The sequence below is a fragment of the Mus caroli genome, chromosome 9 (assembly GCF_900094665.2).
Source record: "Mus caroli chromosome 9, CAROLI_EIJ_v1.1, whole genome shotgun sequence".
NCBI classification, from domain to species: domain Eukaryota; kingdom Metazoa; phylum Chordata; class Mammalia; order Rodentia; family Muridae; genus Mus; species Mus caroli.
This window is the reverse complement of record NC_034578.1, coordinates 105,885,691-105,910,049: the sequence shown is the minus strand read 5'-3', so window position 1 is coordinate 105,910,049 and position 24,359 is coordinate 105,885,691. Positions and strand designations below refer to the sequence as shown.

The following is a 24,359-nucleotide window of genomic DNA, read 5'->3' as shown; positions in this document are numbered from 1 at the left end:
TTTGTGTGGGGTCTGAGGTGAAGACTTTGTACATAGGGGGTTCTGGACAACGTCAATGCTCACCCTTTGCTGTTGTGCCATCCAGAAATGGGTACAGCGAGAGATATCCAACTTTGAGTACCTCATGCAACTCAACACAATTGCAGGGCGCACCTATAATGACCTGTCTCAGTACCCTGTGGTGAGCCCCGCTCTGTCTCACTCCCCACTTCCCACCTCCAACCCCACTGTCAGTGCCTAAGCACAGTCCCTGAGTAGTTTACCTGTGATGTGGTCTCTTGTTCTCTGACACTGCCTCGCTCCCCTGCCCTCTTTGCTTCCTGCTGGGCCCTGGTCTCCCTGGAAGGAGTGTCTGTCACAGACCTCCTGTGCTCCTGTAGGCCTTCCAAGTAGTATTGTGAGCAGGCTCTACCCATCTACCTGAGGGTTGAGGGCAGGGCAGGGTGGGCTGGCAGGCAGGCCGTCAGGATCTTCATACAGCATCTTTCCTGGGTGGGCGTCCAGTTCCCCTGGGTCTTGCAGGACTATGTGTCCCCAGTCTTGGACCTCAGCAATCCAGCTGTCTTCCGGGACCTGTCCAAACCCATCGGTGTGGTGAATCCCAAGCATGCCCAGCTTGTGAGGGAAAAGTGAGCATTGTGGGCAGGGGGGCAGGGCAGGGCTCGGTGGGCTGGGGATGGATGTGTGTGGCTCTTCTGCTGACATGTGCTGCCTGTGGCTTCAGATATGAGAGCTTTGAGGACCCAGCAGGCACAATCGACAAGTTCCACTATGGCACACACTATTCTAACGCAGCAGGCGTGATGCACTACCTCATCCGCGTGGAACCCTTCACCTCCCTCCATGTCCAGCTACAGAGCGGCCGGTGCGCCCAGGGGTGACGGAAGAGTGGGGAGGAAGGCACACAGTCTCCCTGGCAGCTTCTTATGCTGCCTCTGGTTTTACGTATCCCTCTGTATCTATCATCTGACCCTGGCTGTGTCTCTCCACCAGCTTCGACTGCTCTGACCGGCAGTTCCACTCCGTGGCAGCAGCCTGGCAGGCACGGCTGGAGAGCCCTGCCGACGTGAAGGAGCTCATTCCGGAGTTTTTCTACTTTCCTGACTTCCTGGAGAACCAGAATGGTAGCATGCGTGGCACCGGGGCTCGGGCATGAGTGAACAGACGGGTGTGTGTGTGTGTCCAGGGATGGTGAAGAATCCGCAGGCACACTGCTAACGTTCTCCTCTGCTAGGCTTTGACCTGGGCTGCCTCCAGTTGACCAACGAGAAGGTGGGTGATGTGGTGCTGCCCCCGTGGGCCAGCAGCCCCGAGGATTTCATCCAGAAACACCGCCGGGCTCTGGTGAGGAGGTGATCGCACACAGACAGGCTGCCGGGGCTGAGGGTTGCGGTGGGATTCGGTCCCTGGATTGACTGCCACTTCCTACCCTCAGGAGTCAGAGTATGTGTCCACCCACCTGCATGAATGGATCGACCTCATCTTTGGCTATAAGCAGCGGGGCCCAGCAGCCGAGGAGGCCCTCAATGTCTTCTATTACTGCACTTATGAAGGTAGGCAGTGTGCTGCACGTGAGATGGGGCCAGGGTACAGACAGTGGCAATAAAGAAAGGAAAGTGAAGGAGTTTTAACCACTCGCCTCCCTCTCAGGGGCGGTTGACCTGGACCACGTGGCAGATGAACGGGAGCGGAAGGCTCTGGAAGGCATCATCAGCAACTTCGGGCAGACTCCTTGTCAGCTGCTGAAGGTGAGGACTGTGGGGAGACAGTGGTGCAGGACACTTGTGGCATGGTGCTGACCAGCTCTTGTCGACAGGAGCCACACCCACCCCGGCTGTCGGCTGAGGAAGCGGCCAATCGCCTCACCCGGCTGGACACTAACTCACCAAGCATTTTCCAGAACCTCAAGCAACTCAAGGCCTTTTTTGCTGAGGTTAGAAGTGGGTGGGGGGGCTGGAGAGATGGCTCAGCGGTTAAGAGTGCCGACTGCTCTTCCAAAGGTCCTGAGTTCAAATCCCAGCAACCACATGGTGGCTCTCACCATCCGTAACAAAAAATCTGATGCCCTCTTCTGGAGTGTCTGAAAACAGCTACAATGTGCTTACATATAATAAATAAATAAATAAATATTTAAAAAAAAAGAGGAAGAAGAAGTGGGTGGGAACTCAGCTTCTTGTGTAAGATGGGTTTAGCCGCACGTCCTTACCCATCTGCGGGCAGACATCTTGGGGACATACTGGTAGGAGGGCGGCCAGGATGGGATTCCCAAGTGCAGTTAGGATGGAGAGAGTCTGGCCTTGGTCCCCTTTCTGCATCTTCACGCACGCTCCCCTTTCCTGCTGTCACTGGGCCGAGGCCAAGGAGTAATGGGATGAGGGGACCAAGGCTGAGCCCGGGCTTGACCCTGGCGTCTTCTGTGTCTACCCCAGCTTCTCCCTCTTTCTGTGATGCCCTCCTACGTGCCCACTGCTGTCATGTCTACCTCTCAGACTCACCTCTCTATGACACCCACTGTGTCCCTGGGGTCAAGGGCCAAAGAGGGTACCTACCAAGAACACTGTCTACTTCAGTCAGCCTTCCGCATTTCTCTGCAGGTTGTCAGTGAGGCTGTACCTCTGGTCTTAGCTCTGGTTCCCCACCGACAGTCACACTCCTTTATCACCCAGAGCTCCTCAGACATGTTGGTAAGTACACCTGGCAGGTTCCCATTAGCTTCATCCCTTCTGCCTCCGCCCCAAGCTACCATAGCATATTCTTACCCACAGGTAACTGTAAGTGCCAGTGGGCTGCTGGGCACTCATACCTGGCTGCCCTATGACCGGAACATCAATAACTACTTTACCTTCAGCAAAGATCCTACCATGGGGAGCCCCAAGTAAGGCAGGGCTGCGGGTAGGGGTGCGCTATGAATGTCCTACACCCTGAACCTCCTCCCCATTTAAACAAAACGCAGGCCAGCTGCAGGGGAGAGAGCTGGCTAAGGTCCCTGCTAGCCCACATCTCTCCCCCGCGGCCCAGCCTCACCTACCATCTTCCCCTTGGTTTAGGGTGCAGAAACTACTGAGTGGGCCCTGGGTCTCAGACAGTGGCGTGCGTGCACAAGCACTAGCAGTAGCTCCCGACGGAAAGCTGCTCTTCAGTGGTGGCCACTGGGATGGCAGCCTACGAGTGACTTCACTACCCCGTGGCAGGCTGTTGAATCAGCTAAGCCGACACCTTGGTATGAGCAGCCCTGGTGCCAGGGAGAATGAGACAGGCAGATGTGGAATGAGTTCCAAGTTGGGCCTGTGACAACTCTGCGTGTCCTCCCCTTCTTATGCAGATGTAGTGACCTGCCTTGCACTGGACACCTGCGGCATCTACCTCATCTCTGGCTCCCGGGATACCACGTGCATGGTGTGGCGTCTTCTGCAGCAGGTGTGTGTGGTGGGCAGATCTGTGAGGTCTTCTAGCCTGTCTCCCAGGCTAGAAGTCCATCTGCCCCTCAGGAAGCCATCAGAACTTCCCCCTGTCACTCCCTTCCCCTTCCTACTGTAAGTAAGTCTGGGGCTCCGTTACCCCCCCAGCCCTCTGGCTTGCATAAAATCTTCACTTGCCTGAGTCTTAAGCTAGCCCTGGCTTCCCACAGAGTGGTCTGTCAGCAGGGCTGGCACCAAAGCCTGTACAGGTCTTATATGGACATGTAGCTGCAGTGAGCTGTGTAGCCATCAGCACTGAACTTGACATGGCGGTGTCTGGATCCGAGGTGCGTATACATCCCCTGGGGAGGCGGAGTTTCCCCAGGCACTGTCTCCAGAGCCTCCAGTTCTCTGCTCAGCACCCTCATCTGCCTTCCTGTAGGATGGGACTGTGATCATACACACTGTACGTCGAGGCCAGTTTGTGGCAGCATTAAGGCCTCCAGGTGCCACACTGCCTGGACCTGTATCGCACTTAGCACTGGGGGCTGAAGGCCAGATTGTTGTACAAAGCTCTGCTTGTGAACGTCCTGGGGCCCAGGTATGGGGACAGGGTACCCGACAAAGACACTGGGGCAGCTGGAATGGTGAGGCGGTTGCTGATGTCCCCAATTCTTCCAGGTCACCTACTCCTTGCACCTGTATTCAGTGAATGGGAGGTTGCGGGCTTCAGTGACCCTGACGGAGCAGCCCACAGCCCTGACCGTGGCAGAAGACTTTGTTCTGCTGGGCACCGCTCAGTGCTCTCTACATATCCTCCACTTGAACAAGTGAGCCCCTCTCTTAGTTCCTGGCCCCTCTAGGTAGAAGCTGTTGGCACAGGGTAATAGAGAGTGCATACTACCCACTCACTAGCATATGTTACTCATGGGGATTCTTGCCCTGGCCCTCCCTTAGCTACACAGTTGTGGGAGTTCTATAAGCCAGGAATTCAGCTTAGCCAGACTTTAAATGAAGACAAAGTAGATGCACGAAAAGGCGTCTGTTAGCTGGCTTCCTTGCAGTTATGACTCAGTGTACACCTACTTCCCTGCTCCAGATTGCAGCCCGCCGTGCCTCCCCTGCCCATGAAAGTGCCAGTCCACAGTGTGTCTGTGACCAAGGAGCGCAGTCATGTGCTGGTGGGCCTGGAAGATGGCAAATTGATCGTTGTGGGCGCTGGGCAGCCTTCTGAGGTGAGGAAGAGGGCAGCTTGGCCGGCCGGGCCGGAGGGTGGCGGGTTGTGGGGTGCGGCTGCCAGGGCTCACCGCATCCCATCCCAACCCTACTCCCGCTAGGTACGCAGCAGCCAGTTCGCGCGGAGGCTGTGGCGCTCCTCGCGGCGAATCTCCCAGGTGTCCTCTGGGGAGACTGAATACAATCCTGGCGAGGCTCGCTGAACCTAGAGTCTAGGCGCTCAGACATCAGACCCGGCCCGAGCCTGATTCTCTGCCCAGGAGACTACTGCACCAGGGGGTGGGCCGGGCCCACCCTCCAGCTCAGGGATTGGTAGATGGCATCACCAGGAAGTCCCGCCCCTTGCCGGTTGAGGGGAGACCTAGCGTCGGCCTCTGAGGCCGCTGCTGCATATTTTGCACAATCTGGGGTGGGAGGGAATCCCTACTTTCAAATCCCACGTCCCAGTGAAAGCACAAAGACCACCTGTGGCCTTAATCCTCAAAGGTGACTATCGCTGCCCATTCTCAGCAATAAACTTGGTCTAGTTTTGTAATCTTTCGGTTTCTTGAGTACACATGTGCCGCCGTCCTTGGCCTCCTGTGGCCCCCAGTCTTAGCCTCTGTTACCCTGGCTGGCTGGCCTGGCATGCTTCTTCCTGGCCAGGCTGGCCTCGGGGTAGCCAGCGGAGGCGCCTCTGGCTTTGCCAGCCGTTTCCTGACTCCTGGTTCTCAGCTCTCGCGGTCCATTGCATGGCGTTTGCATGCCAGTGGCCTGCTCTGCCAGGCAGGCCGGTGTCGGCTTCTGTGAACTCCGAGTGCTTCTGCGTGCTCCGGCGTGGGGCGGGGGCGGGACCGCGCCCTCGAGCTCGGCCCCGCCTCTTCATTGTCCTGCTCCCCTCTTCAACACCACCCCCCACACACACTGGCCCGCCCCTTGCCTTGGCTCACTCTTGGGCAGACCGGAACCTGCCCTCTCCAGGGAATCCCGTCGTCTTCCTAGCTGAGTGGATCCTGGCACTCTCGGAGGGGTGGCCGCCGAAGGTTAGGAGGGAATGACTAGCCGGGCTCTTGCTAGGTGGAAGGGGCCAGAACTTTCTCTGTCTCCCGCCTTTAGTGCTCTGATCCTGTGGGTACCAGCGTCTGTGTTGGGGTGTGTATGGGCCTGCAGGGACTGTTGAATTGTTTCTTCCCATTTTGGGCTTGGAGATGGGTGGGGAGCCCTGAAGAAGTTCCACTCCGGCTGCTCAGGATGGGTGGGGCAGATTCCAAGGCCTGTCTGCTGCTACTGGTTTACAGGCCCACCCACCAAGGATCCCAGAAGCCCCCAAGTCCCAATGTGGCGACACAAAGATACAAAGTCCATAAAGGGGCCACCCACATCAGAGGCTTACCTGACTACAGCACCGAACTGCTGATAGCCCTACTATAGACACACCACGTGTTAGATCCTTTGGCTATGCAGCAGTAGCCACTGGGGACTTGAAGGGCCTCTTTTAGTCTCTTACTTATCCAAGCCAGATCTCTCCTCCTTTCAGATCTGGAGCCTCTCCTCCTCCGTAGACTGCAGGGAGTAAGTAGTTTCAGCAGATTTAGTACTCTAGGGTCCAGGTGGGTCCTTGGTCTGAGTTGGCCCTGTTCTTCCTTTTCAGGCCCTCTGAGATCTGTATGGTCTATGAGTTTGCTGAACCCATTAAGGTATCAGTTCACTTAGTCCCTGCCCAGGAAAGGGCTGGCCACTGGCCCTGGAGGTAACAGAGGGAGCATTAGGCAGTGTAAGCGGGCTTGCCTGGGGACCTTGGGCTGCTGGGTTTTGGCAGATGTGTATGATCACTAGTTCCTAGGGATGTTTCAGCCTGAGATAGGGTCACAGTCCATGTATCTTTACCCACTTTTTAACATCCCCAGATTCAGCCCAGGTATTTGGGAAGGTCTTTGAGATCGGGTGATTTCTATCCTGAGCTGTACCCCATGCTTTGGCTAGCAGGAGCCAGTTGTTACCTCCACCTTTTTGACACAGAAGGAGAAACTGTTCCAGCCCTGGTGTGAGTCAGGATGGACACACACGCTGCCCCCAGGGACTCCTGACAGCAGATCTGAGGATCTCCTCATATTCCTGCAGAGTTCCTTCTGAGACTCAAGAGGAGCCGGCTCCAGGCTCCATCAGCTCAGTTCTCTGCACAGCTCCCCTTCACCAAGAAACAGCCCAGCAGGCAGCGCCTGGCAGCACCATGCTTTATAACGTCAGCAAAGGTGTGGTCTATTCAGGTAGGCATTCCTTGTCCCAGATCCTAGGTAGCAGGCAGATTGGGAGGTAGAGTGGGTCGTGTACAAGTCCATTCATGGGCTCTTTAGTCCCTGACCCTTGAACCCTGTCTACACTGGGTACAAGGACTAGTCATTGGACTTAAGGCAGAAGTGAGAGAGCACCAGTGTTTACTTCCAGTTAAGTTTTATTCTTATGATCCCATGACACCAGCACACATCAGTGTGCTCTCACAGTCTACCCTGGAAGCCGACCAATCTTGTGCTGTGGTAAGCAGAGGTGGTGCAACCAGGGTGGGAGGAGAGAGGTCAAGGAAGGCTTCCAGAGGAGAGCCTGCTGTGCGTTTAGAAGGAGAAGATGCAATAGCAAGACCTTGGATGCTTCTGGAGGATGACAAGGCACATCTGGGCACATCTGGGAGTGACTGTCCACAATGGCAAGCAGAGGGCCATTTACGTGTACCTATGTGCACGTCTGTGTGTGAGAGTGCCCACAGAGGCTGTAAGAGGGCATCAACCCCCTCCTGGAGATTGAGTTAAAGGTGGCTGTGATCCATCCAATGTGGTGTTGGGAACAAAACTCTTGTCCTGAGGCGGAACAAGCCCCAGTAACCACTTAGCAGGCACATGTGGTTCAGAGACTCTCCCTTCCTACCATGTGGATCCTGGGGGGATCAGACTCAGGTTGTCATACTTGGTGGCACGTGTCTGTCTGCTGAGCCATTCTTGCCGCTCCAGGGCCAGCCATGTAGTCCTTTACATGGTAAACTCTATTGCTTTTGGAATGTTCTGCCAAGATGGTCTACCTATCTTGACCACTGTCTGTCTTCACAGATATAGCCCTGCAGGGGCAGGACGGGGACAGGGAAGGAATGTGGGTAGGAGCTGGGGGAGCCCTAGCCCCCAATACCTCCTCCCTATTTCCCCCTGAGCCTCCAGGGGCCTCGAGCAACATCATTCCTGTCTACTGTGCTCTCCTAGCTACAGTGATCCTTGGTCTGCTTGCCTATGTGGCCTTCAAATGGTAGGTGGTCTGGGTCCTGTCCTGTGGCATCCCCTCCATGCCTGGACTCTGAGGCAGTTCCTTGTCTTAGTGCCCTCTGCCCCCTACAGCTGGCGCTCACATAAGCAAAGGCAACAGTTGGCTAAAGCTCGGACTGTAGAGCTAGGGGACCCTGACAGGGACCAGCGGCGTGGTGACAGCAACGTCTTCGTGGACTCTCCTCCTGGTCTGGAGCCCTGTATTCCCAGCCAGGGTGAGCATGTTTCCTAGTCTGTCTGTAGGCCTTTGTATTTAACTAGTGCCTCTCCTACCCACTAACACTTCTCTCTTCCCACCCAGGACCACACCCGGACCTTGGCTGCCAGCTTTACCTGCATATTCCACAGCAGCAGCAGGAGGAAGTCCAGCGGCTCCTGATGATGGGTGAGCCAGCCAAGGGCTGGCAGGGGCTGGCAGGCCACCTTGGCTACCAAGCTGAGGCTGTGGAAACCATGGCCTGTGACCAAATGCCAGCCTATACCCTGCTAAGGAACTGGGCTGCCCAAGAAGGCAGTAGAGCTACCCTCAGAGTGCTGGAGGATGCTCTGGCTGCCATAGGCCGAGAAGATGTGGTTCAGGTTTTGAGCTCGACAGCTGAGGGCTCCTCGGTGGTGTGAGTGCCGCCTCCCAGGGCTGCCTGCCCTGGCCTCATGTCCTTCATGGGCTTCCTAGTACTTCTCTGGCTTCAGCCTGCTGTTGTGGCGGCAGAACACAAAAGATCCGGCCACTTCATGTTCCTTCTCCATCCTCTCCAAGATAGAAGCGAGGGACGTGGGGGGATGGGTAAGAGAGTGGGCATGGCTTTGCCCATAGATTCTCGTTCTGCCCCTTTATGTGCTCGTTATTTTTTCTATTTCTTTTTAAGAATCACATATTAAAGGCACCTTTAGAGTTTTGTTCTAGCCTGCTTGGCTCCTTGGACCTGTAAGACAGTTGGGGTAGCTGTGAAAGAGACCCAGATAAGGACTTGGGGATATGGGAAGGAGGTGGGGCGCTTCTGTACATGGGCTGTGGAGGACCAGGCTGGAGTTCACCCTCCTGCCCTTCAGTGTTTGGATGACATTAACAAGTCATGTCTCCTCCTGAACTCCAGTCTTCTTAGCTTAGTGGAGGCATATTTAATAAGTCCTCTACCCCTGAGGTTCCCATGATGCACCCAAGGACCCTTTGCGTGACCTGTGCTGTGACAGGGAAGAGGCAAGGTGGTTGTGGTGAGTAGTTGTCGAAGACATCAGGTCATCTTTAGACAAGAAAAAGATGACGTTTCAACACTGGGACTCTGGCTGAGCATACAGCTCACTGGCAGGGCACTTGTCTAGCACACTCAAGGTCCTAGGTTCAATCTCCAGAGTTACAAAATAAAAAGAGCAGACTGCCACCCAGGCTGAGGAATTCCACCCAGGCTTCCACAGCTGTGCATGTGATTTGAACACAAGTGGGCAAGCAGGCTGTTCAGGACAGGGCGTCGAGCCAAGCCACCTGTACTTCCACACACACACACACACACACATCCTCAAGTGGGCACAGGTAGCTGGGTCGCTCTGCCTTCTAGGAAAGACCAGTGCAATGGATGAAAGGGCTTTAGTTCATCCAGACTCTCTGAGAAGACCTGAGGTCTGATCATGGTGAAGTGGAGGCCAAGGTAGACCCTGCCCCCTCACTGCACTGAGATGCTCGTAGGAGTCGCCTGCTGCTTTGTATGAGGAGGCACACTGTAAGCTGCTTCTACTGTTGCTCCGCAGAAAGAGCCGTGTAATAACATCTTGGTTAAAATAAGCGGCAGCCAGCCATAGTGCCTCACACCTGTAGCCCCTGTGCTCAGGAGGCTGACGTAAGATCATCATGGGTTTGATGCCAGCCAGGGCACAGAGTGAGAACATCTCAAAACAAAAAGCAAAACCAGGGGAGGGCTCATCCTAAGAAGGCCCTCAGGCTAATCCCTAATGACAAGAGAAAAAACCAGGAAAGTCTCAGATCAGCACGCTGGGAAGCTCACACTCCACTCTAGCAGTCTGCTGCTGGGCCACCAAGGACTGCGTCAGCAGGTGAGCATAACATTTTCCATGAACAGACTGGCACACACTGTCCCTACTTAGGTCATGCCAACAGGAAGGCATATGGAGGGAAGGTAAAAAACATTTGTGGCAGGGAACAAGAAAAGTAAAACATCTCAAAAGGTCTTCTAAAACTTGACGCCTACATCACCACTCTGACTGGAGGCTGCCTCAATTTCCTTGGAAAAACACGAAAACTCACCGTAACAGACACAACTAGAAATTGTCAAGGGTTGAGTGAATTATGGTCCACTTAATACAACAACGTGCATTTAAGTTACAAAGTGAAGAACTATTAGTTCACTATGAACTATTAGTTCATAGTGTCTAGGGTCCACATTCATGTATTGCTGATCAACTATTAGGCTGGAAGTAATCCAGAGATAGCCAGGATCTGTGCGGGTAGACTACAGGTATGAACTATGCCATTTTATTTAAGGTACTTGATCATCTACACACTTGTAGCCGAGCCCTCAGAGGTAGTGATGGGAAACTTGCTACACAGCATGCATGACCATAAAGAATCTCTGCCCTCTAATATAGGATTGTAAATGAGTGAGTGAAGTTTGCTTGGTCTTTTATTTTACTTTTTTATGTACATGTACACTGTAGCTGTCTTCAGACACACACCAGGAGAGGGCATCGGATACCATTACAGATGGTTCTGAGCCACCATGTGGTTGCTGGGAACTGAACTCAGGACCTCTGGAAGAACAGTCAGTGCTCTTAACGGCTGAGCCATCTCTCCAGCCCAGCTTGCTTGGTCTTAAGTCTTACCCACAGTGCCAATTTCTCTAAGAGTTGTAAGGACACACCCTAATCTCTGAAATGCTTAGTACAGGCAAAAGGTGCTCTAATTTCTGTCAGGCCTCAACCAAGCCTTGCTTTGCAAAGCAGAATCACATTCGTGAGGAACACATGGGCCCCAATCTAGTATGAACTTCTCTCTGTTGAAAACTCATCACCAAAGAGGCCACTGCCGAGCCTGCATCTAGAATACACAGACACTCTTACCATATGCCGGTGCCTGCACCCCTTCCACAGCTGTCCTGTCCTTTGCTGCTTTCCTTTTTGTCTAGGCCTGGTGTAAAGTAAAGCGAGAAGCTAGGACCCACACACTGAAGGAACACTCCTGTGGGATGGGAGAAGTGAGGTCTGATGGCAAAATGGTCCAGTAACATTCTCCAGCCAAGAGAGAAGACATTTTCTCTTGATTGACCCACTAGCCAAATTAAAACAAGCCAGTGGCAATGAGGTCTCAGGACAGACATCCTCTGGTCTGGAATGACTAAATTGTCTCAAGTAAGCTCAGCCCCAAGAACAAAACTTATAATAAACTGCAGTAGAAAGGTCAATCTTAGCCTCCACACACCAGGACCACTACATCCTTTCACATCAACACAAACAAACTTGATTAATTTTGAGGGAGCACACATTCCAAGTTCTTTAATTGATTTTATTTTTTACATAAAAAGTTCAGTAAAAATTGGATAAAGTAAAGTGATCTTAAGCAGTAAATCAATCTTATCAACATAGCACAAGGCTGGCCAAACCACAAGGCAGCCTGCTTTGGAATATTTACATGATAACAAATTCAACCTTGCAGGAGAATTTATACTATCCTCACAAAGTCTTTCCTTGATTCCAGCACATAGATGCTAACAGCAAACAAAAACAGAACAAAAACCAGGAAAAACAAATTATTTTCAATATCTTCACATATACATTAAAATATAATACATATCGTCAGGGTAAAGGATCTGGGGGAGGTGCGCATGGGTCTGTGCGCTGACAGCACCGCCAAGGGGGAGACCCAGATTTGAGAATGGGGTCGTGTGGCCAAGGTCTTCCCTAGGCTACTGCCTCTGATGGCCTGTAGCTGTTACACCAACAGCTCACAACTAGGGGTCATTTGGAGTCAGAGCTCACTTTTGCAGCTTACAGCTGACACCTGCAGGTTTGAACTGCTCAGGATGGTGGGTCATCACATCAGTAGCACAGCCTTGGCCGTGGGGTAGGGCAGAAGCCACAGGATTCATTCTTTCTGCTCATACTCCACTCTGGCCTGAGGTCACTCTAGTTCAGTGTCCTCTTTAGGTTTGTAAACAGCCCCAAACTTCTGCATGTACTTCTTGATGTACTCCTTGGTTTTGTGTTTCACATTCTCATTGCACTCCAGGTCCTCTGGGTTCTTACAGTACTTCAGCTCCTTATTCATAACTCCATGAGTCAGCTGTTCAGGGCACAGAAGGAGAGAGCACAGATACCATCAGAAGAAGGGACAATGATTTGACAGGGAGGACAGGCTTGGAATTAACTCAAAGGGTGGATTGGGGCAAGCTGGTACAGGACACAGGAGAAACCCAGCTTTCAAAGTCTCTTAGCTATCTCCTTTCCTACCTCTGAACCTTGCCTCACACTCCTGGGCCCCAAGCCTTAGCATCTAGCACATAAACCATACTTCCTGATAGAGAGTATCTTTGAAGGTACATAGATTGCTAAGAAAACCAATAGATTAGAAGCATGGGAAGTACCTTTCGAGCGAGGTGCTTGAAATCTTCAGTGGTGGTGATCCTGCCCACCTTGCAGTCAGGTTTCCGGTAAGGATTCAGGCACTGGACAATGAACTGAGACATCTGCAGACAGAAGGTAGGAGACATGCTGCTCAACTGTGCAGATAGGATCATTAGAAAAGGCAGCAAAAGCATAGCAAACTGCCCCTTTTCCTCCCTCAGCTGCTGGTCTAGGCCAACAATCCTAGGAAGTCAATGAGATGCAATAGAGTGATCCTGCCCAGCCCTGAAAGGAAATGAGCCTCCTTAGCCACACCTCACTGAGAGGCAGCTGCAGGCACCAACAACAAGGTTAGGCTGTAGCCTCCAGTTTCTTTTGAGTAAAATTCAAATGTTGCCAAGGTCATTGTCTTAAAGGCTGAAATCTGTAATAGGTAATTAGGCCACAAGGGCTTCTCCATCATAAACAGAGATTCTCATGGCTGGGGCTCTAGCTCAGTTGGTAGAGTGCTTGTCTAGCACTGTGGAGTTAGTGGCTAGGTTCTCTAGACCCTGGAGGCAAGGCAGGGCAGGCAGGCAGCTATTTTTGAGTTAACAGAGGCTTTTGCAACCTTAGAATCTCCAGGTAGGCATTTTGCCCTTAGAGATTACTTCAAGCCTGTAAATATTAATAGACCATAAACACCAAAAGCACATGGACTCATGGGTAACAGCCAGAAGGACGATGCAGGACAGGACTCGTCACCCCACCATCTCCAATGCCCTCTTCTCGGCTACTTCTGTAAGGTTTGTCCTACCCACTAACTCTTTTAGGTGTCAGGGTCAAGATCAAGCAATTATGGTATAAGGTCACAGAGGAAAAGGAAGAAGGAAGACAGAAGACACTGACAGCTACTTCAAGGAAGTGACCCCAACAGGGCAGGGACTCTCCATCCCTAAAATCCTCGACCCTGTCTTGCCTACAAAAGCCTTTTGAACTGCCTTTTTCTGTCCAACTGCCACAGCTGGCTGGATGAACCTCTTACTAAAAGGATGTAAGGTGATTGCCTGGCCTCCACATTTTCCTCCTTTCAACACAACCCCCCCTTAGTCAAGGTCTGATTGTTCTCAGCTTCAAATCAGTGGTTCCCTAAACCTCAACACAAAGCACTACACGGAAGGTCACAATATTGTCCAGCCTTAGACTCCACACCCCTCACGTGACCAGTGCTCAGGAAAGAGGTGACATTCTCTTGCTTCTGTTCCTTCTCATGCTACCTTTACCTTCCTGATCCATCTGACCAGTTCTTAACCTAGATTCAAGCCATTCAAGCCTTTCATGATACTCTAAGCACTGGTTTCCAACCCTGTCAGGGCCCACTTCTTACACAGTTGCAAGTCTTCACAGGTCTGTTATGAACCCTATCAATGAACGATGACTAGAGTTTAGGACCTGGGGGCTGGTGAGATGACTCAGGGGAAAAGGCATCCTCTCCCACGAGCTCCACACGTGTCATGGCACCTCTCTCCCCACCGTGTCCTGATGGGTGGAGACAGACATTGGGAGGATGGAGTAGGCAGCTACCAATCGACAGCACAGGAAGAGAACTATAGTTTGATCAGAGATCTGAGATTCAATTTAAGAGTTCTGATCTTAAAAGTTTCTCTAGGAACAACAATCCCAGTCTTGTTTATCTCAAGGGCTGATGTAACAAATACCAGAGTGCTTACTAGTTGTAAAGAGACATACCAATGTGTCCTCATAAACAACTACATACTCAAATCATGCAAACAATTCCTTGCACCTGATACCGCAATAAGCCTAATGCTGTACATAGCTTTCTGGTGTCTTAGATGCTATAGAAGGCCCACAGTGACACAGCAAACATGTTGGCAGATGGACTCCCCTCAGGCCAGTAGGAGACAGTTATGGAATTCTTGACAGGTAAAGCAATACTTTGGGCCAAGAGATACAAGCTAACCCATCTTCAGACCAGACAGATGCACATACTTAGGCAAGACACAAAGAGCTCACACCAAGGCAGAGGACATCTTCCAAGCCTTACCTCTTTTCTGAATACTTCTTTGCTTTTCTTTGCCAGCTCACTGGAGGTGTCTGCTTCTGCTGTCTTGGGCTTTTTTGATGTCTAGAAAGAGAAACACAATAATGCTGACATGAGGTGTCTCCTGCCCTGCTGTCCCAGCACGCACACGTCTTTCTCCTAGTGGGCTAACCCAACCAAAGGACAAGGTTTGGAGACTCCTTTACTAAGATTTTCAAAATCAACCACCTGACCCTGGTCTCCTTAGAAGCCTAATTCCAATCCTCCACCATAGGTCCGAGCTCCATCTTTCATGTAGCCATACACTTGGAGGTGCTTCATAGGTGCTCGCTGTGCAGGGTGTGCACTATCCACACTCAAAGTGACTTAGTCTGTCTAGTCTGACATGTTAGCATTCCAGAACAAAGTTAAGGGCTCCATTCTGAAGTCCTTGGTACTCCTCCACTTTTCCTTCCAACGTGGAGCTGCCTAGACTACATACGACAGTCTCAACGCAAGGAACAAGAGATCCTGTCTTAAAAGACCAAGAGGTCATGAGCTATCAGCCCCAGTATACAAGCCATGTGCATACTAGAATGCCCTTCCCATGGAAAAAAATAATTATGAACATTCCTCTTGGAACACAAATTTTCATGCTCTAGGAATATCAGCTGGTGCTATTATGTTTCTAATTAAAAAAAAAGATTTATATACATCTGAGTTTATACCTAGAGTTATATCTGCTCAGCTTAGAGCCAACAGGTATTTTTTGAGACAGGATTATGTAGCCTTGGCTGTTCTGGAACTGGGTGTCTACACTAGGCAGAGATCCACAGAGATTCACTAACCTCTGCCCCACTGAGAGCTGGGATTAAAGGTGCATATCACCACTGCCCGGCTCTAGTCCCTATTTTTATTATCTTTAATTATGAATATGTGTGTGTGTGCATGTGTAGGTATGTGTACTGAGTGTGGGCATCCACAGAAGCCAGAGGCATCAGATTCCCTCGGAACTAGACTTGGATGTGACCCATTCAACGGGCTTCTGGAAATTGACTCAGGTCCACTGCAGGACAATTAAATGCTCTTAACCAGTAAGCCTTCTCTCCAAGCCCTGTTCACATTTTCACCAGGGGTTTAGAGTAATGCAGTTTTTGATACCCAAGCTCTATTCTGCAGTTCTCTCTCGCCTACGTCCGCACACAGTACAAAGCCTCTGTGTTGAGGACCCTGCGAGTCCCTCTGCTTATACTTTCTGCTTCAGAAAACAGGTGCCTTTTGGATTGCCCAGAGGTGATTAGTTAGCAAGGCTTTACATACATACTTGCTATTTCTCTCTTCTCCTGGCTATATGGGAGGTGGGACTGAGGAGTAAAAAGACCTCCCTCCCTCTTTTCTAGAGAAAAACTGAAACAAAACCCATAAGAAACTCTATTTTGATTTGCAGTTCCTTCTGCCTCAGGCTCCTGAGCACTGGGCTTACAAGTGTGTCACACAGTTTGCCTTGAGACTGATCACAGTCTCCCCTGTATGCATGTACCACTCAGTAAAATACCAGGCAGCCAGAGATCCAGAACTCTCTGACTATATGAGCAAGGTGGCTTAAACCTGTGCTACCAGCACTTGAGAAGCTGAGGCAAGAGGATAGCTCCAAGTAACTTCAAGACCAGCCTAGGCTACACAGTAAGCTTTAGAACAACTGGGATGACAGAGTGAGACCACCTTTTAAGACAAATTATATTTAAGGCAAGAAGCAAGCGTATCCCCAGATATTCTCTTACAGATCTCAGAAATGAGTAAAAATACAAGGAATCCACAAAATGCCTTCAAATGTGATGACATCACCAGGACCTTAAAGGTTCTGCTCCCTCTAAACTACCGGTTCTCAGTCTGTGGGTTTTGACCCCTGAAAGCTGTCCAACAAACCTTTTCACAAGAGTCAACACAGATGATTTATACAGAACATTATGATCCGTAATAGTAACAAAATGACAATTATGAAGTAGCAATGAAAATAATTTTATGATTGGGAATCACCACAACACAAGGAACTGTGCTAAAGGGTTGCAGCATTAGGAAGGTTGAGAACCACTGCCCTAAAGAATGGATTTTCAGAAAGGTAAATTAATCTGGAACTAGGTTTGTAGCTCAGTTGGTAGAGTACTCGTCCAGCATGCAGGAAGTCCTGAGTTTGATCCCCAGCACTGCATAAACTTGGCATGGTGATGCATGCCTGTAATCCCAGCACTTGAGAGGTAGAGACAAGAGGATCAGTAGGTTCAAGGTCATCCTTGGCCACCTAGCAAGTTCAAGGTAACCTGGTCTACACAGGGGAGGGGGAAGAGAGGCAGGGGGAAGAGAGAGAGGAGAGAAGGGCTGGAAAGATGACTCTGCAGTTAAGAATATGGACTGTTCTTCCAAAGCACCCAGGTTTGATTCCCAGCACCCACATAGCACCCCACAAACATTTGTTAATCCCAGTTCCAAAGATTCAGATACCCTCTTCTGGCCTATACAAGCCCTAGGCACACAAATGGTGCACAGACATACAAGCAGGCAAAACACTCATACACATAAAATAAAGAAAGCTAAAGAAATTCAATGTACTATAGTCACTTTCTAACTCAATCCAACTTGGCAATACTGGGAGAGTCTTAAATACACAGTGATAAGGCATGGTGCAGTGCGCTGAGCTCAGGAGGACACTCATGGGCTTTTAATGCTGATCAGCTGGGACTGAGAGAGAATGTGTTCAAATGAAGGATGCCAGACTTGTATGTCAAATTGATCATGAATGCAATCCATGAGCTAAAACCATTGAGTCTGTATGGCATGGGAATCATCTCAGGCACTAACAGGTACTTAAGCCCAATGCCAAGCCAAAAAGCAAAGCCAGAGCCAAAGACAACACTTGTTACTGCCAGGAAACATTTTGGGATCCTCCCAATTCTCCAACAGTTCCACTAGATATTTTAGCATTTCCAACAATATACTCCTATTGCCTACGAAACATTCTTTAGCACCAGAAAAGACACCAGCCTGGACTGAATGGCCCTCAACTCATGATAGGTTAGAGCACATGCCTGTAGAGAAAGAAGCCTTACTAACATTTGAGAAAATAAAACTATGGTGAAGACTCTTACATAAAAAAAAGCAGTTTGCCCTCTCCTGCGTTTGGGTCATGTGATATATGAAGGCAAGGGATAATGTTGGTGCGAGCCTATGTAAGTGACAGTCAAATAAATACACAGAACAAAATGATCAGGAAAGAGGGCTTGGGAGAAAACCAGCCCTCAATGGTTTTAGAAGCTCATTCTGCTGTCAGCCTTCATCTATAATACATTTGACTTCCCAGGAAATCGTTTTTGGAAATGACAAGAGATAAAGTCTCAGGACCTTCCCATTACTGGGACTTTGAGTTCATCTGCATTCACTGCTAATGGCTTTAAGCCTACTGTGTGGCCCTGGTGCTCACAAAGAAAATGAATGATACGACAAAAGCAGAGCTTGTTCTTTGTAAAGCACACAGACATACTTAAGTCAAAAGGTTCTGTGCCTTTTAGGGGGTGAAGAGGGCTTACACTGCAAGATGGGCTCTGAAAAGGAGAGAATAGTATTTACCTACTATCGTTTCTCTCATGGATTTAGTTAAGTCCTCTTTTTTTTTTCAGTTAAGTCCTCTTTAGAATGTAAAGAGTAAAGGCAGTAAGTAAGCAGGATGTAAAGTGAATAAAAAATTACTCAATGAGAAACTGCGTTTGGTGGCAGCATGGATGTAGAAGTAGAAGCTGAGTCATCAGGAATACACACTCCGAGTTCAACCTCAGCTCTCTAGCACTCGCTTGCGCACAGACACACACAGACACAGACACAGACAGACAGACAGACACAGACACACAGACAGACAGACAGACAGACACACACACAGACACACACGCGGCTTAGACATTCCAACTATCAAGAAAGTCTTGAGAACACACAATTGCTACCACTCGCAGACACACTACCCAGCAGCCACCGATGCTTCTGGAGAAAGCTGCTGCTTTTGCTTCTTAATTTGTTTAAGCAAAATAAATAAATAAATCAGGGGCAGGGAATGACAGAAAACGGATGCTAATGAACCAAATTCTAGCAATGATGCTTCAGAGGAAAACAGGCCACACTGGATCTACACTCCTTTAAGCCAATACTAGGAACCAGTGGCCTCTACTCATAGACCTCACCTACAAGTGCAAGGCAAGCCCAGAGCTGATAAGCAACCGTGCTAACTGAGTAACTTGAACCACTTCCTCTTGTTTCTGACAATCCTTCAAATATGAATTTTGGGTTCCTTTTTCATTAGTGATATTGTATGGAACTATGTTGCAAATTATTCCAACTCTAAAACAAATCAAAACAGGATCAACAGCTGAAAACCTCTGGCTGCAGATCCTACCATCTGCAACTTGGTTTTTATAGCACAGGACAGACATGTACACCTGGAGATGAACGTTAATCCAGGAGGCGGAAGTAAGTAGTAGACTGCTCGCTCGCTTGCGCAAGCAGTCAACACAGTTCAGTTCTGAGGTCTCAAAGATGATTTGACTTAGCACTCACCACATGATGGATGATGGAAGAGAGTACAAGATGGTCAAGAGTGGGGAACACACTGGAGGGAAACAGAGAAGGAAGGCTCTAATAGGCGCTCAGTCTAGTCACCAAAAGCTTTTACTACCACCCAGCACTTTCCAGAGCTTTGTGCCCACTGTACACCTTCCCCTGGTTTGTTGTAGCATACATCCTCTGTGAGTACCAGAGCCACACAATAAGTTTAACGGAGATCAATTCAAAGCAAGACCCAGTTTGGGTTGTGAAACACATTCCTATTCTGAATCCTGCAGGAAGCTCAAACAGCTTGTTGGGAACAAGCAAAAGAATCTTATTCTAAGTACTACGTTTCGTTTTCAGATTCCAGGGAGAAACTAAACTCAAGGTCCGAGGCCTGAGGGGAGCTGGGGCTTCCCGACAGCTGAAGAGCATCTGATGTAAATACTTGTCTTAGTCCACACATCTTAACATCACTTCCCCATCTTGCTGGGAAGTTCAAATGAGGTCATGCTCCCAGGCCTAGGAACCAACACCTATCCCACTTTCACTTTATCACTCTGGCTAGCTCCGGACCTAATGTCTAGCTAGGAGTATAAACTAAGGACCCTGGATGGGGCCCAGTCTCCAATGGTGCTCCCTTTCTTAACCCATAATATCAAAATACAACTGGATTACAGTGCAGGTCCCTTCAGCTCCCCTGTCACTTTATGTCTCCCCCCCCCCCTTTTGTTTTTGTTTTTTTTTGTTTGTTTGTTTTTTCGAGACAGGGTTTCTCTGTATAGCCCTGGCTGTCCTCGAACTCAGAAATCCGCCTGCCTCTGCCTCCCGAGTGCTTGGATTACAGGCATACGCCACCATGCCCAGCATGTTCCCATCTTTTAAGAATTTTGTACAATCTTCCTTTCAGGGATGTGGTTCAGATGCCAAACTAGCGGCCTCCCTGAGCACTCAAAAAACTAAAGCTTTCATTTTTAAGCTTCTATATCTGAAGTGAGTTTTCTCGGCTTCTACCCTGAACCAACAAGCTGAAATTCCACACTACTTGTCATATTTCCTGTCACTCTCTTCCATTCCTGATATTTAACTGAATAATGGGGCCTTCTCCACAAATACTAAAATTGGATAACACTGGGACAGTTTTAGTTTCAATTTTTTTTCTTTTTTTTTGTTTTTTCGAGACAGGGTTTTTCTGTATAGGCCTGGTTGTCCTGGAACTCACTCTGTAGACCGGCTGGCCTCAGACTCAGAAATCCGCCTGCCTCTACCTCTTAAATCCTGGGATTAAAGGCGTGTGCCACCACAACCCAGCAAGGTGTGTGTTTTTGTTTGCCTCTTTGGAACCATGATCAGAACAGAAGCCAAGGCATGAATTTTACTAAGTGAGCAACTCTACCAGGAACCACAGTCAAGCCTACTCTTCTATGTTTCTGTCTTGCTCAGTATTTCATATATACCCAAATTCTTACTATACCAGATTTTTGACTACTTGCAATTTTGATTTTTATGATTTTATAAACCTGTTTCAAATGTTCAGACCTTAATTGTATAGGTAAAATAACCATTCCTGTGACATCTCTGCTAAATATTCTTTGTTTTTTTTGAAGATTTATTTATTTATTTATTTATTTATTTATTTATTTATATGATCGGTACACTGTAGCAGTCTTCAGACACACCAGAAGAAGGAATCAGATCCCATTACAGATGGTTGTGAGCCACCATGTGGTTGCTGGGAATTGAACTCAAGACCTCTGAAAGAGCAGTCAGTGCTCTTACCCACTGAGCCCTCTCTCCAGCCCCTCTGCTATATGTTCTTAAGAGATGATTACTGAGCATCTCAAAGTACCTGACACAAACTTCTACTACAGCAGTGCTCTAAGCAGAAGACCCAGTTTCAGCTGTCTTTCAACCTCTGTGTATCACACAAGGTTTGTGAATTAACCAAAACTTGTTACAATGATGAAAGGTATGGATGACTCTGAAGAGCTTATAATCTAAATCAAGACACCAAGGGAAAATAAATGGAACTTTTATGAAGGTATGAAGACTTTCCTCTAAGTGCCTTTCTCCTGTCTACACATATGCTAGGTAGATGAACACAACTGTAACATGCTAAGAGAGATACACTGAAGTAGGTTCTAGCTATCCAATCTAGACGAAGGCCTGTTCAGGATCCCAAGTCTGACCACCCCAGCCCTTTTGCCCTTATACTCCAGGGAAAGAATGGTGGAAAGATCACGGAGCACTTGCCTTTTCATTTTCAGCCACTATGTCTGAACAAAGTGCTTAACAGAGCCCAGAAAGCTTTGGTCTAGAGTTTACACTAGAAACACAAGAAAACATAAAACTGATGGGTCAGAGACTAAGACAGCTGGGTGTGCTGGCACACATCTTTAATCTCAGCACCCAAGCAGGCAGAAGCAAGCAACATGTCTGTGGATTTGAGACCAGTCTGCTCTACACACTAAATTCTAAGACAGCCCTGTCTTAAACAAAACAAAAGCAAATTTTTATAACAAGCATACTTCTAACTTGAAAACCCACTGGATGAATTTAGCTTATTATAAATAGTAGCATCAATAATCTTTACAGAGAAGACAACAGGAACTACACAAACTGAAAACAAAAAGGAAATTGAGAGATACAGTGGCCTGTGACAAATCCAGCCGACTAGAGACATGTATACAAGTGAGACTTGCAGAGAAAAGCACAACATGGTACCAAGGCAGACTAGAAAAAATAATGCAGGTTTGATGAACAGTATCAATACAGGTTCATAATAGTGCAATCAATTACAAGAAAGCTGAAGTATATAGCAATAAAGTTGTTGAAAATCAAACAGAAAAGAAATAATATATAAGGAAGAACAAAGAAATGCATCTTTCTCATCAGAACAATTATAAGCAGGGTGTGGTGACACACACCAACAAAAGGCAGCAGGACCACATCAAGTTCAAGATCAGGCTACAAGGAAAGACCCTGTCTGAACAAACAAAACAAAAAAGAATAATATCCTTACAAACTGACAAGAAGGCCAGGCACATGTCTTTAATTCCAGAACTCAGGAGGCAGAGGCAGATGGACTCTGTGAGTTTGAGGTCAGCCTGGTCTACACAGGGAGTACCAAGACAGACAGTGCTATGTACAAAGATCCTGTCAAAAAAAAAAAAAAGGTAGGGAAACATGTCAGTTTAGAATTCTATATCCAGGTATGCAGGGTCTAGGGAAACAGCTCACTGGTTAACAGCACTGGCTGCTCCTGCAGAGGAACTGGGTTTGATTCCCAGCACCTTCACGGCAGCTCGCAATCCTGTGTGATTCCAGTTCCCGGGAGGTCTGACACCTTCTTTTGGCCTTGTAGTATACAAGCTTACAGGCAGGTAAACCTTCTCTATGAATAGGATAGGATAAAATAGAATAGAATTCTATACCCAGTGACAATACCCTTCTCTAAATGAGAGTCTAGATATTTCCTACAAAGCTAAAACATATTCCTACCATATAATTTCAGTAATTATGTTCCTTGGTGTTTACCCAAAGAAACTGAACCTGGAAGCAAAGTGAGATGCCTGTCAGCAGTACATGGGTAAACAGTGGTACAATCACACAATGGAGTAGTATTCAAGACAGGGCTCCCCTGTATAGTCCTGGTCATCCTGGAACTCACTCTGTAGACCAGGCTGTCCTCGAACTCAGAAATCCGCCTGCCTCTGCCTCCCAAGTGTGCCACCACGTGGGAAAGGCGTGTGCCACCACGCCTGGCTTACTTGGGCTTTTTAAAAAAGTGGTTTCTTTGTATAGTCCTGATTGTCCTAGAACTCACTCTGTAGACCTGGCTGGCCTCAAATTCATGAGATCCATCTGTTTCTGCCTCCCAGTGCATGCAGCACCACACCTGGCCTACTCAATATTTTTTAAAGGGATAAGAGTTTTTTTCTTTTTCCAGACAAAACAAGCTCAAAAATCACCAGATCGGAAATACTAAAGAAAATTCTTCAAGATGAAAGAAAATGTTTCCAACGGAGTGGTGGTAGCACTCAAGTAGCCAGCCTGATCTACGGATTGAGTTCCAGACAGCCAGCACTATACTGAGAAACCATGTCTGAAAACCAAACAAATAAACAAATAAATCACAAATGGAAACAAAATTCTGCACCGAAGAATGAATTATTGGTAATGCTGAAGAGTGGATAAAACAGGATGTTGCCAGGCAGTGGACCTTGCCTTTAATCCCAGCATTTGGGAGGCAGAGACAGGCAGATTTCTGAGTTCAAGGCCAGCCTGGTTTACAAAGTGAATTTCAGGGCAATACAGAGAAACCCTGTCTCAGAAAACAAACAAACAAACAAACAAAACCAAACAACCCCCCCCAACAAAAACCAGGACCTCCCTAAATAAAAGTTTATTTATTTTTTAACATTTTAATCAAACTTTTTTGTAGTCGTAGCTGTGGATATGGAATCAAGAATCAAGTCTTTGTTCATGCTAATCCCTGTACCAGTGATGATGTGTATACACCTTGAATCCTAACCCTGGCTATATCCCACCACTAACAGTTTAAAATGAACAGTTACACGCCCAGAAAAGGTAAGTTACACTGCAATTATCACAGGAATGTGGTATTGTAAAACATGATAGGCTGTTGTGAGGCAATATGCATATTATAAATCTTAAAACAATAGTTCTCTATGTTTTAGATCTCAGGATTCCTTTGTATTCTTAAAATACCAAAGCTCTCCCAAAACTCGGGTCCACATGGAAGCTACCTAACAAATGAGAAATTAAGTTCAGTCTGGCCTGGCTCATTCATTATTTACTGATGTAAGTATTTTTTACATTATTGTTACATCATTTACATGCCTGCAATCCCATAAACCCAGTGTGTGGGAGGCAGAAGCTCAGAGATCACTGTCTACAAAGAGAGTTCCAGGCCAGTCAGGGTAACAATATGAGATGCCTGTCAAACACAGAGTGCAGAAATGAAGACATTTCCTAGGAAAGTTAACAACACATAAGAGGAATGGATCCAACACCTACATGCCTTCCATTCTCCGTTCTTGTTTTCTTCTTTCGCCCCTTTCTACTCATCCTTAATAACTTAAGTGCCTCCTTTTCTGTCTTGAGAAAAAGAAAACTGCCGGGGCTGGAGAGATGGCTCAGTGGTTAAGAGCACCGACTGCTCTTCCAAAGGTCCTGAGTTCAAATCCCAGCAACCACATGGTGGCTCACAACCATCCGTAATGAGATCTGACGCCCTCTTCTGGT

The 24,359-nt window shown here is 48.4% G+C and overlaps 3 protein-coding genes across 9 annotated transcripts in view; 2 read left to right on the top strand and 1 right to left on the bottom strand.

The window, feature by feature from the left end:
• Nbeal2 (neurobeachin like 2) overlaps nt 1-5,169 on the top strand; it is a 29,749-nt gene extending 24,580 nt beyond the window's left edge. For both annotated transcript variants that reach the window (XM_021171377.2, XM_021171375.2), the window contains 17 exons: nt 86-181; nt 505-629; nt 725-865; nt 994-1,124; nt 1,235-1,344; nt 1,436-1,553; nt 1,651-1,748; nt 1,817-1,933; nt 2,595-2,684; nt 2,766-2,875; nt 3,048-3,220; nt 3,323-3,417; nt 3,629-3,745; nt 3,841-3,999; nt 4,080-4,228; nt 4,498-4,633; nt 4,736-5,169. In XM_021171377.2, the coding sequence (XP_021027036.1) occupies nt 86-181; nt 505-629; nt 725-865; nt 994-1,124; nt 1,235-1,344; nt 1,436-1,553; nt 1,651-1,748; nt 1,817-1,933; nt 2,595-2,684; nt 2,766-2,875; nt 3,048-3,220; nt 3,323-3,417; nt 3,629-3,745; nt 3,841-3,999; nt 4,080-4,228; nt 4,498-4,633; nt 4,736-4,837 (2,067 nt within the window). In that variant the 3' untranslated portion in view covers nt 4,838-5,169. The remainder of the gene's footprint in view (nt 1-85; nt 182-504; nt 630-724; nt 866-993; nt 1,125-1,234; nt 1,345-1,435; nt 1,554-1,650; nt 1,749-1,816; nt 1,934-2,594; nt 2,685-2,765; nt 2,876-3,047; nt 3,221-3,322; nt 3,418-3,628; nt 3,746-3,840; nt 4,000-4,079; nt 4,229-4,497; nt 4,634-4,735) is intronic.
• Nucleotides 5,170-5,592: 423 nt separating this feature from the next.
• On the top strand, nt 5,593-8,821 carry LOC110302545 (death domain-containing membrane protein NRADD). 2 transcript variants are annotated; one of them, XM_029481915.1, is made up of 6 exons: nt 5,603-5,656; nt 6,265-6,363; nt 6,735-6,880; nt 7,712-7,901; nt 7,991-8,133; nt 8,220-8,821. In XM_029481915.1, the coding sequence occupies exons 2-6, from the start codon at nt 6,281-6,283 to the stop codon at nt 8,534-8,536; spliced, it is 879 nt and encodes a 292-aa protein (XP_029337775.1). In that variant the 5' UTR covers nt 5,603-5,656; nt 6,265-6,280; the 3' UTR covers nt 8,537-8,821. The 2 variants fall into 2 exon arrangements, with proteins under 2 accessions (XP_021029011.1, XP_029337775.1); XM_021173352.1 differs by lacking the exon at nt 6,265-6,363 and having other exon boundaries at nt 5,593-5,656.
• A 2,594-nt stretch (nt 8,822-11,415) lies between these two features.
• The window catches only part of Setd2 (SET domain containing 2, histone lysine methyltransferase), an 86,048-nt gene continuing 73,104 nt past the window's right edge, over nt 11,416-24,359 (bottom strand). For all 5 annotated transcript variants that reach the window (XM_029481184.1, XM_029481185.1, XM_029481186.1 and 2 more), the window contains 3 exons: nt 14,532-14,612; nt 12,508-12,609; nt 11,416-12,206 (listed from right to left, as the gene is read on the bottom strand). In XM_029481184.1, coding sequence (XP_029337044.1) covers nt 12,045-12,206; nt 12,508-12,609; nt 14,532-14,612 — 345 coding nt within the window. In that variant the 3' untranslated portion in view covers nt 11,416-12,044. The remainder of the gene's footprint in view (nt 12,207-12,507; nt 12,610-14,531; nt 14,613-24,359) is intronic.

Coding starts and splice junctions, on each gene's coding strand:
- LOC110302545 (XM_029481915.1), top strand. CDS start 6,281: ATGGTCTATGAGTTTGCTGAACCCATTAAGGTATCAGTTCACTTAGTC. Junction 6,881..7,711: donor CAAAGGTGTGGTCTATTCAG/GTAGGCATTCCT, acceptor CTGTCTTCACAG/ATATAGCCCTGCAGGGGCAG. Junction 7,902..7,990: donor GCCTATGTGGCCTTCAAATG/GTAGGTGGTCTG, acceptor TGCCCCCTACAG/CTGGCGCTCACATAAGCAAA.